Genomic DNA, 12099 nt, shown 5'->3' with positions numbered 1-12099 from the left:
GATTGTGTCTTTTTCCGTTGTGAGGTGAATGAGTAGAGGGAAAGAGGGGGGAAGCTGGAGGATGTACCGTCTACAAGTGGTACTCTTGGGGATTTAGTAGATTGTATGTGATTGTTTTGGAATGAACGGGTTGGAAACTTTTGACAGGGTGCTCGATGCATTTTTGCGAACTCGACCACGTTCAGGCACCACCGTACAGTTAATGGGTTACTGGTACACATCAGATACAAACTACGAGTATGGATGGATGTGGCATTATTTCTCTCATTTAGGTACATGACAATGCACTTGGGATACACTAAACATGATCATATATGTTATGTTATTGTATACATCGAGGACCTAAGATAGGTTTCTATCTCTTATATCTTCCTGGCCTTCTTCTTAGGTTTACTCTTAATCACCACCCTATCTTCCTCACCCAAATCCGACTCTTCCGAATCTGAATATTCCTCATTATCACTCAAACTCTTGCCTTGATCTTGAACTTCGCTCATCTCTTCCCATACTTGTTCATCGTCTACCTCCTCTTCATCTCCCTCACCAGCTTCATTATCGACTTTTGGAGGTACGATAGTTCTCTCGCCGTATCCTCTCCATATACCTTCTCCTACACCTACTCCACCCACCATCTTCAATATCTCGCCCTTCTTCCCTTCTCCTCCGAAGTTAGCTTTCTGTTCGTCCGAGGGAGGTGTAGTGGAGGTATGTAATCTGAACGTAGCGTCCGATGAGATACTTCCTAATCCTACCCTCCTACTTCCCGTATTTCCTCCTTCCAATTCCGTTGCAGAGAGCGGGATGGATAAGAGGTGATGTGGTGTACAGGTCATTTGAGAATAGGTATAAAGGGGTTTGCCAGTACGTAAGTCCAATGAGGAGAGGAGATTAGATTGATCAGAGAAGAATAGCTCGCTAAACGCACGGCCAACCAACCAAACAATCAGTCAACATTTAGTCTTTTGTTTGAAAGCGATACGATCTACCGAAAAAAGGGCAGAAAAGATTGTCCACTCACTGTTCTACACCTGATGCTACACATCCTATCCCACCTTCCCTAGCTACTTTCCAATCCGACAGAGGTTTTCGCTGCCTTGTATCGTATCTTCGTATGGTTCCCGCTTTCGTACCGCTCACTAGTAAGTACGGTGACTCGTCGAGGTAGGTGAGTGAGAGGTGGTTGATGGGTTGTCTGAGAGATAGATTATTTTGAGGAACCTGAATACAATGGTGCGAGAGATTTGTGAGCTCAGTGTCTGATTGAGGTATGCGATTATCCAGTAGTCTGCATCTCCGTGATACATAGATCAAGCGGGAAGGAGATTCATACGACATGTATTTTATACGAGTTCAACTCACATTCTTAGCTTGCCATATCTGCCCTACTTCATAAACGTTCTTCTTCCTCTTACCACTATCCCAGTTCTTTGACGGACCATCCTCGTCCATCCCCGATGATCCAAAGGTACGTTCTATATCCCATATCGATACGTCCACCTCTTTACCTGCTGTGACGAATGTGTTTGGGGACGCAGAAGTGGATGTAAGACATTGTATAGGGGAGGGTACCGATCGCGTACGGGAGGTTGAGGCGGATGGTGTGTCATCGGAAGATGAGGAAGAGGGGTGGTATGTCAGTAGGCCGGAGGTGAGAGCAGAGATTACTCCGCTATGATATGCAAAGGAAATTAGCAGTGTACTGACGAAAAAACAAGGCATCCTTCATACTTGAACCACGCGATATTCATGTCCTACGATAGAGCAGTAACTCACCCCTGTACAGCCACCAGCCCGGCCCAGATATCTTTCTTTCTCGCCTTGACACTTTCCTGCGCTCTGACAACAGGCGGAGAAGCTTCCTCCTGAGCCAGAGGAGATAAGTCCAAAGTGGATATCTGAAATTTATCATCGGCAATCACCACTTGATTTTCACCAGATTTGACCATCCGCTTAGATCGACCTAGAGACTGGTATTCGCCATATTTGATTGGGAGATGTTGGACTATAGGTTCGGGTGCGGAGGGGACCAAGTCTAATGAAGGGGATGGGAAGGATAGGTCGATTAGTGTGTTGGGGTGTAAAGAGGGTACGAGAAAGTTTAGGGTTTGGACCATCGTAATTGATCGCCCTCTATGGGTCTGACGGGCTGAGGTGATGATGGTCGTGGTATGTGGGATCGATTCAGTATGATGATTATGTAGCGACGACTGAGCAAATGATCAACAACCCTCTTTCGAAAAGATTTTTGATATTTGGCTGAATTTTCAAAATTCCTGGTTGCAATTGTGGAGACTCCACGTTGCCACGTGGGGGTCAAAGTGGACGGTTCACTCGATATGATGACGAACGGTAACTACCGTGTGATCAACCGTTGTTGATGATATTCAAAGGTTCACTCTGTGATTATGTCCCTCTCAACATCGTAAGATAGCTAGTGCAGGTGATTCAAGATGGCTCGTATAGACGGTATAATCATCCTAGATCCAAACGGGTAAGCTTAAGGGTGTACCATCGTGCTCAACTTCAATGCTAACCTGCAATCTCTTCAGAAAACCCCTCATCTCATCTCATTTCCCCCTTCATCCGCCCTCATACCCTTCTCTGCATATCGACACGTTCAACTCGGCGCGCAAAAAGGCTATTGCGGATGACGAAGCGCTCGACCCGGTGATATGGGTCAATACGTTATCTAGAGGTGGGGGAAGTATGTCGGGTGCTGGACTATGTCATGTGGAAAGAGAGGGACTGTATTTTTTAGTTCCAGTTGGACAGGAAGGTAAGTATCCTACGTCGTACTCCCTAACGTTCAATATTTGTAGAAAGACATGATACTGATAGTTATAACATATGTGACTTAGTGAATCCGTTATTCGCATTTTCATTTTTGGATTCTTTCCTTGATACGCTGAGAGATTATTTGGGGGAAATAACAGAGATTAACATTAAAGATAATTTCGATATAATATACATGGTAAATACCCTGTCTCCGATCTTATGTCAACGCTACTTGTATTAAGCTGATGGTGTCCTGACTTTGCTGTTCAGTTGATCGAGGAGATGCTGGATGAAGGACATCCAATGACGATGGAAACCAACATGTTAAAAGAGATCGTCCTTCCTCCAACGTTGATGAGGAAGTTGCTGAATGTCGCAGGAGTATCTGGGTAAGCTAACTTTCAAACGTACTCCGTGTCAGGCTCGGCTCATGGCCTTTTGCTTCGTAGATTGCAAGCTCCTACTACGCAGCCGTTCACTGCACCCATCCCGTGGAGAAGACCAGGTGTGAGGCATTCGTCGAATGAGATATACTTTGATATTGAGGAATCCATGGATGCTTTAATAGATAAGTAAGTCATCACCAACCATTCTATACTTCCCTTGCGACGGCGACAATATCGTATGAATCATCACTGACATTGTGATATAGACGAGGAAACATCTTATCGTCATCTGTATGGGGTCGAGTAAATTGCAATTCCAGATTATCTGGTAATCCAGATTTGTTATTGAATTTTTCCAATCCAAAGGTCTTGGATGAATGTGCTTTTCACCCTTGTATACGGTATGTCATCTTGTTCCTACCTACAAAGGCTGGTCTCTTCCAATCAGCAGTAATTGCTCATGCCCTGCATCCCTTCATCATACCTTGGACGAGAATGGACCGAATGGTTTGAGGCTCATACCTAGTGTTTGTATACGCCGAATAGGTACAGTAAATGGGAAAAGAACCGTATATTATCATTTATACCCCCAGATGGTAAATTCCGTTTATTGGAATATCAAGCTGTCCCCCCAACAACGGGGAATGTAAAGAATCAACTACCTTTGGGGGTAAAGGCCAATTTGGTAGTTGAATCTAATGGAGGTATGTCCGGTTGTATCTCGACTTGCGATTTGTGATTTGAGCTGAGTTCATTTGAATTGCTGGGGTTAGGCCGTTTCTCTATAACGCTCACATCGCGATTGAACAGTCGTCCATTAGAGGATATTGTCATTTCAATCTACCTAGGTAAAGGAGCTACGTCGGTCAGTGCGACTGCTCAAGGGGATAGGAAACCGCTAGGTAGTAGGAGTGAAGAAGGTGCGGCGGAGGGTTATGTCGCTGGTGGCAATTGGGAATTTGATCCTCATACTCAGGTGAGTGCGGCATTTCTGCCATGCAGATTATACTTGGGTCAGGGGTGGATGGAGATGTTTGTCTCGTCATGATGTTGGAGTATGTTGTAGGGATGTATTGCTGACCGATTCAACTGTTGATGGTAGATATTGAAATGGAAATTGTCGTCGTTCGTATCTACGGAGCGATCACCGACATTGACAGGATCATTCGTTTCTTCGTGAGTATATCAATGAAAGGATACTGCATCAGGTACATGGTCGATGTAGACTGAATTTGTATGTTCTCAGCGAGTCGCAACCCACACCATCCCCTTCCTTCGAAATATCATTCAATATCCAACATCATTCATTCTCAAACCTCAGAGTTGATCAGCTGAAAGTCCAGGGTGATGTCATGTATAAACCTTTTAAAGGTGTCAGACAACTAGCTAGGAGTGGGAAAGTCGAGGTTAGATGGTAGTTTGACAAGAATGTTGTATGTTAGTTGACTATGGATTTCACAAGTGATGATACACTCTCTTCGAGTTGCAGTGTGCTGCGCTTCACTGTTATTTTACTGGTTGACTTGCTCGGTTTATATACTGTTGTCGTCACATCTTAGAGTACATTTGATGAAACGTGTTATAGAAATTGGATGGGTCAAAGGGATGCCTTTCATCGACGTTAGACTGTACCTCTAGTTTCTAAAGCGACGACAGAGATAAGAACAAGGCAAAGGTATCAATTAGGTGGATGCTCATACTGTATGTATATAACCGTGCAAACACTAGCATAACATCCTTCGTCGTCGTTTCTCATATGCATGCAGGATGTCACAATGTCACTTACTATGTATATACGTCGTATGCACAATAAATTGGTCACCCGACTGAACCCCTGGTGCGCCAACCAACCATGACCCAAACCGATAATCCGGATCAGGGAAAACTCAATTCGAAATCTAGTTTGAGGATATGAGGTGTAACCCCACATCATCCCATCCCATCCATCACATCACGTATGGGAAAGAAAGATCAGAACAAATTGGCTTGAACATGAATTGCATCTCTGTTCCATGTCTTATCATTCATCGTAATCTCAACATCTCCTTTCCTTCCAACTATACACAAACACACACAACTACAAGGGTGGGCCTGTGCACAGCATAGTTTATCAAGTGACTCTACTTTGTTCTAGTTTGATCGAAATCAATCGTAATTGTAACCGTAATCAAAGATTAAGCGAAGGTTAATTACTATATAGGAATAGTAAGTAGTACGCATCCTACCGTACTATACAACGTCACTTAGAATTTAATTCGGATCAGAAGATCTCATCTTGGCTTGCATCAATCCATACATACATTACATCCATTTATCTAGACTATACTCCACTTCAACCACAACTTCAAGCCGAGAATCAAGTTACCTCCCATCCTGTCAACGTCCACTACCCACTTTACAGATACTCAACATCAACTAGCACAACGGTATTCCTTTTGGTATTACAACAACCACCTGGTCATAGAATAAAGGCAAACGATTCTCATAACTTTCTTCGCGATATAAGACTTACTTAACACGACGTGAGTGATAATCATCTATATATTCTTACTTCTCTCTCGTCTTTTATCATCACACTTCCAACCAATTATCTGCTTGATCCAAAATGGCATATCTTCTCTTGTCATTCTCGTCAGCTTCACTTTGATTGCCTTCTTTCCTTCCTCTCTTCTCGGAGGTGTATTTTTTCTGCTCGTTTCTCACTCCTTGGTTATCTGGCTCTCTTTCCTTCCATGACTTGTTGTACTCATCATGGTCCGTCTATTTTCTGTGAGAACTGTCCCATTCCCTATTCTTCTTCTATCTTGAATCCTGAAGGGCTTTCCTCTCGTGTTCCTATGATCAATGTTACCTTCTCGACTACACTCCTCTTCATCCATTTCATTCTGTCTATCACCCCTGTTGCTGTTGTCTTCCATGTCGTTCACTATCTCATACCCAGCTGTTTTCAACATTTCCACCGTCCATTCCTCGTGTCCTTTCACATTCGGCCTGTTCACCGAGAATAGTAGTTTGAAGAATGTCGATCCTTCTTCTGTACGAAGCTACACAGCACACAATCAAAACCCTCGCTTCCCCCTTACCCCATAATATTCCTTGATCCTTCCTAGTCGGATTTATCCCTTCATCCCCTCCCTTCCCTCGTACCTCTTTTACTCTTTCTAAATTGGGTCTGGAGGAGTAATCGAGCCAAAGGCGTTTCATATACCGCCGGCAATATCGCCGGAGTCTCTCCCCATACGATAATATCAATTATGTCTATCCCTTTGATTCCTTTGGTCGGTATGATGGTCTGGTATCGACACACGAGACACGATACACTGGTATGTCGATATCACACTCGCAAAACACGACTTCTTTCTTCGCTTGGAAGATATCATTTGGGGTTTGATCAACGTGATGTTTAGAGTCACAAACACGCCTTTATTCTAGTGCATCTCTCCATACAGCTCAACTCATCCTGCCCTGTGTTTGAACCGAATCGGTATGACATAAATAAAGGGCTTTTACATCCACAATAACAGTAACATATGATATTGATACTGTTCGTCGATTTGGTGACTCCCTTTATTCGTCTTCAACTCTTTTTGCCACTTATCATTCCCTTTGTCCTTACCTCTCAACCTTATCAGACCCTTATGATCACTCCTGTCGAGATCAGAGACAAGAGGAACAATTTGAACATTGTCAACCTTAATTCATTCATCTGATCATCCCAACCCTAGCTACTGAACCATTTGCCGCCTTGGCTTTTTCTTCTTTAATCAGCCTCTGTTCTAGTTGTACGCTTTGTGCTCCTTCCCTTGATTCTATATTCACTATTCTATACTCCGATCCCGCTTGGGCTCTTCCTCATTAGCCGCATCATCACCCAAACGCACAGAGCTTTGATCGATCCCCATCATCCTTATACTCGAGTTAATAAACCCTTATTTGTTATTATTGTTGTTGTCGTTGTCATCACACACAAACACCCTTTTACCTGTCTCATCCGCAAGGAACAACCATCACTGACAATCAATCAATCAATTCATTCTCAAACCCTTTTTCCGTCATCCCCTCCGCTCGACATGTCAACAACGAATATACCTACAACCGCTGCTACACCCGTCACTCGCAACTCACCTCGTTCCGTCAACTTGCCCACTTTGATCGTCCATTCACCCGTACATCGCGAACATAAACGACGGAATTCCGAACCTGCTTCACCTACCACTCCGACAACACCACAACATTCCACATACTTCACTGGATTCCCATCGTATACACCCGATCCTTGGAATCTTCGTCTCGCCTCGCGTAAATCTCCTTTACCTCGCTCATCATCACTTTTCCGTCAAACGCATTCTCATTCCCGTCTGACATCCCCTCTCTCGCGAACTTCATCTGCCACAGCAGTCTCATCCTCCCATCTTCCATTACCTCTAACATCAGACGACGAAGAGGATTCGGAAACTCTGATTGAAGAAGAGATAGAATACGATACTAGATTTATTGGCACCTCCTTATACCTACGAAATACCCATTCGGATTCAGCCAACATGAGCGATTCAGCAGCTACCATGAAGAGAAAGGTGGTCATCATGGGCTCACCCAGTGTTGGTGAGTAGCTGCTTGTTGCAAATCTGCACGAATGAGAAGCTAATGAAAGTGGTCATTTTAGGTAAAACCTCACTGACTCAGCAATACGTCGCACCGCCAACATACAACGCATCTTATTACCCTACCATCGAGGATACTTCACATAAGACCGTGACTTACAACGGTGTGCAATATGAATGTGAAATTATCGATTCGGCAGGATTGGTGAGTCCATATTTGCTTGACCAGAACGGTCTTTAGTAGACATCGACCTGACTTGTCTGTTTTGGTTCTTATAGGAAGAATACTCTTTGTTCCCTGGTAAATACGGGATCGGGGTTCACGGATATATCCTCGTCTACTCAATCACGTCGAGGCAATCTTTCGAGATGATCCCGATAGTACATGATAAAATCCTCGATTATGCTGGTTTGGAGAAAGTCCCTTGTGTGGTTGTAGGTCAGAAATTGGATTTGCAGTCTGAAAGGTGAGTTTGTGTCTTCCAATAAAAAACACTAGATCCATAGTATAGAAAGCGAAAAAGTGGGAGAATGAGGAACACTATTGATACTAATCTTGATTTGGGCCCAATTTACAGAGCCGTAACTACAGCTGAGGGTGAAGCTCTCGCTAAAAAGTTGAATGCTGGATTCATAGAATCAAGTGCGAAAGATAATAAGAACGTCTGTGAGTTATAGGGTTTTACTTTGATGTCCTGTCTGACTGGTACCATATTTTGTCACTTTGAATGGAAGCTTACTCTACCACTCCCGTATTTAGCCAAGGCATTCGACGTATTACTCGCTGAGATGCAAAAGGAATACAATCCCGCGCCGGAGAAGAAGAAATCGAGTTGGTGGAGCTGGGGAGCTAAGTAGGGGATTGAGATTATAAGCAGACGCTCCAGACTGTCAAAATCGTCCACATCAAAACTTCGTCGATCGATCGATCTGAGTCTGGAGCCGAACCTCATATATAATCAGAAATCAATCAACCAGATTGATAATCGTCATCGCAAATTCGATGTTTGCTACCTCTTTTTTATTTATTATAATCTTCTCTTATTCTCTACTTCTCTTCTCTGATTCTGACTTATATTTTTTCTTTCTTCTTTTTCAACTAACTATAATTTTTTTTGGCTCTGATCTAATGTTTCAATTCTGCTAATCTACATCAATCTTGTATGTGCCACCACCACCACCACCTTTTCATTCTTTAATCGATGGACAATTCAAAACATCGTATATATCTTATTTTATTTTATTTTATTTTTACATTTCCCGTAAAGGTATAATAACTCTTTGCTCATGTTTATGGACTTGGCGTTCATGTGTTATTTCATTTCATTTCTTCCGTATTGGGTGTTGGACAGAGGAGAGGGAGGGGGAGAGGGAGTCATATATGTACATGAATATGATTATCTCCTATTGCGATACTGTATGTGTATGAGGAAATCATTTCAAGATCGATGATTCAACAAACCATGAGAGGGGAAAGAGAGAGATTGGCAATGAGGCAAAGAGATGTATGGGTTGACCTTGTGCATGGATAATAATAACTCGACTCGCAATTCAATTCGTGTGATGGCTCGCTTTGGGTTCTTGTTTATCAGAGTGGAGACGTTACGTTGAAGAGACGAATATATATATGTCTTTATTGGCAAGAAAAAGGAAAGAAAAGGTTTTTGTTTTTGTTCATTCTGATTTATATGAAATAAGAGTTACATGCATCACTGTGGCAAGATGCAAACAGTCGGTGATTTGATAAAGATACAACAAGAAGGACTAGTATATTTGAATGACCTTGTATAAGAAAAATGTTTACGGTGAATAGACCCAATTTCCGATTGATTGCCTAAAGATCACTTTCTTCCGATCCCCCATGAGCATTGATTCTGTTTATTCTAATCCCGATCCAATCGGAGATTTATCAAATGACAGCGATTTTGTCCATATAATGGTACTCTCGATTCTCGACGGTTTATACACCAGTCGCAGAGGCAGTACTTTCATTCAACAAAGCACAAACGACACTAATGACCGCCACCAAACCCGCCAGTCCAAAAACAATCTTATCTTTCTTTGTCCATCCGAACAAACTTGATCCAGCAGCTAAAGGTATGAGTATACAATTGATAACCGATAGCCCACCTCCCATTATACTCATTATAGTTTCGAAGGAAGGTAATACCAATGCACCCAATATGAAGAAAATAATCAACAAGATTGATATACCGGGTCGGAAGATGTATTTTTTCAAAAGTTCACGTCGATCATGTTGTTTTTCCAATTTGGATTTCGTATGAACGATCTCGGGGAATACCAGGAGGGTAGAGGTGGATGAGGCGACTGTCGGTGTGAGGGGTTCATCGCTTTCTCCGTAGTAGATCGGTGAAGATGTAGAAGAAGATGCAAGTGTAGGGGTGTGTTTGGTGGGTAGGTAGATGGTTGGTTGAAGATGAAACCATGTGTAGACTACGTCACATAGCTAGTGAACAAGTATGAGATCAATCAGCTTGATTGTTCCAAATTTGTTCACGGTGAAGTAGAGACCAAAAAGATTAACGAGACGATGGTCATAGGTCAATTGGTAACAGCGCACTCACAGGTCTTAATCCCAAGGGCAACTTGGTCAAGGGGTTCAACGCTACCATCCATACTGCGATCTTCGCCAAGGTGGGCGAGAAAGCAGGGGTTTTCGCCAAATCTCTACTTATCTGTGGGAAATCACATGGAGGAGTCAGTAATCGAACGATATCGTGAATTGGAATAAAAGGACGATTAAGTGAGAGCAAGAGGTAAAGATGTTGTTAAACGCTTGACTTTGAACTCACTTCATCAGAGACATCCCTTCCAAACATCAAATAACCAAATACAGCCACAATGACATAAACGACCATACAAATTCCATAAGCAACTTCAACGACCGTATCAGCCTGTTGGGGATCTTTCATATCTCTAATCAGATTCGGTATTAGGAAATGACCACCAAATCCGCTTATCAACAGTCCAAAGGAAATACCCAATTTGATCCATCCGTGAGTTGGGAATAGGTCCGTAGGACATGGATGAGAGATTGATCCGGGTGATTCGGTCGTGGTGAGACCTGTGAAGATCAGGATACAGACTAGGGTCCAGGTTGATAGGACTCCGAGGAATGAGGTGTAGGATAGGTATCGGAGTGGAACGAAGTTTAGAGGAATGATACTGGTCGTAAAAGCACAGGAATTAGCAGGTGGTATATAAGTGTGATAATATACATGGGAGTATGAGGTGGTAGACACTTACACAGCTAGTCCAACAAGTTTCCACTGGTTACTTGAAAATACAGGTAAGACAGCTTCCATCGTGTCCGAGAAAAGGACGATGAGGGCGATACTACAATAGGGTAATATTAGCTTCACGCATACCCAACCCTCCTTCATGTTTATCTTCTTCTTCAAAGGTGGTCGTGATTCGAGAGATCAACCACTCACAGCCATATACAACAATCGCCAACAAACAACCCCGTTATCCACTTCTCAGCTCTTTCACCCAACCCGTACCTGGCAACATCAGCGAAGTTTCGCATCCGTCGATCTTTCTCTATTATCCTAATCAATATCTTGAGTCTGATTCAAAAATCACATTGAACTATCAGTCAAACGAAGTTTTTTTTCTCTGTAATTGTGAATAAGTGATTGTGACTTACGTCCATAAAGTGACTGCGCATATTATACACAGGAATATAGGCCCCAACACCCATCCTGCATAGGCAATAGCTACTGGACAAGCTAACAGTCCCGTCCCTATCAGATCTCCCAATACGTTCAAAAGCTATTCATGATTTCCAGAATCAGTATGTTACCACTGGTCTCTCTATTATGAAGCTGAGCTGGGAACCACGTACAGTCTGGGAGAAAGATGCTTTGCCTGGTACATATACTTCCACCTCTTCTCCTTCCTCCTGAGACTCTTGGGCTTCTTGATCTTGATCCTGTGGCTGTGACTGTGAATGCGAGATGATGGGTGATAATGGTTCTACGGATTTACGTTTACCCAAAAGGTGAGTACGTTCATTAGGCATCTCTCGTTCAGAGTCGTATAGCGTGGGTGTCGAAGCTGATAATGAGGGAGTCGAACTGCCTGACATGGTGTTCTGTTGCCCACACAATGTCGAGCGAGTTGATCGTCGCTGTTGTTTGCTTTGTACTGGGTGGGATCTTCTCAAGATAACGGTTCCTGCTATATGACAGGAAGTACTATTGAGTGCTCTTCGTTATTTTCGTGATTTGTTTGCGTCCAACGGTTGCTTCGAGTTGGTCACCACACACAGGTCAATTCACTTCACTTTTAATGGAGAGAGGTGAGAGGCGGGT

The 12099-nt window shown here is 43.1% G+C and overlaps 4 protein-coding genes across 4 annotated transcripts; 2 read left to right on the top strand and 2 right to left on the bottom strand.

The window, feature by feature from the left end:
• Window positions 1–362: 362 nt before the first annotated feature.
• L199_008181 (uncharacterized protein) lies at window positions 363–2114 on the bottom strand (the record flags this gene model as incomplete). Its single annotated transcript, XM_064893863.1, has 4 exons — window positions 363–915; window positions 1019–1218; window positions 1360–1669; window positions 1774–2114. The coding sequence occupies 4 exons, from the start codon at window positions 2112–2114 to the stop codon at window positions 363–365; spliced, it is 1404 nt and encodes a 467-aa protein (XP_064749935.1).
• A 336-nt stretch (window positions 2115–2450) lies between these two features.
• Window positions 2451–4579, top strand: L199_008180 (uncharacterized protein; the record flags this gene model as incomplete). Its single annotated transcript, XM_064893862.1, has 10 exons — window positions 2451–2491; window positions 2550–2776; window positions 2859–2971; window positions 3046–3164; window positions 3225–3347; window positions 3428–3562; window positions 3708–3865; window positions 3935–4137; window positions 4264–4337; window positions 4408–4579. The coding sequence occupies 10 exons, from the start codon at window positions 2451–2453 to the stop codon at window positions 4577–4579; spliced, it is 1365 nt and encodes a 454-aa protein (XP_064749934.1).
• A 2652-nt stretch (window positions 4580–7231) lies between these two features.
• Window positions 7232–8620, top strand: L199_008179 (uncharacterized protein; the record flags this gene model as incomplete). The annotated part of the gene is made up of 5 exons (XM_064893861.1): window positions 7232–7763; window positions 7825–7967; window positions 8042–8229; window positions 8341–8429; window positions 8523–8620. 5 exons carry the CDS (start codon window positions 7232–7234, stop codon window positions 8618–8620), a joined length of 1050 nt encoding a protein of 349 aa, XP_064749933.1.
• Window positions 8621–9722: 1102 nt separating this feature from the next.
• L199_008178 (uncharacterized protein) lies at window positions 9723–11873 on the bottom strand (the record flags this gene model as incomplete). The annotated part of the gene is made up of 7 exons (XM_064893860.1): window positions 9723–10229; window positions 10348–10458; window positions 10576–10948; window positions 11030–11119; window positions 11218–11352; window positions 11433–11557; window positions 11631–11873. 7 exons carry the CDS (start codon window positions 11871–11873, stop codon window positions 9723–9725), a joined length of 1584 nt encoding a protein of 527 aa, XP_064749932.1.
• Between the last annotated feature and the right edge of the window lie 226 nt (window positions 11874–12099).

The sequence above is a fragment of the Kwoniella botswanensis genome, chromosome 3 (genome assembly GCF_036426115.1).
Source record: "Kwoniella botswanensis chromosome 3, complete sequence".
NCBI lineage: Eukaryota > Fungi > Basidiomycota > Tremellomycetes > Tremellales > Cryptococcaceae > Kwoniella > Kwoniella botswanensis.
This window is presented reverse-complemented; position numbering and strand designations above follow the sequence as displayed.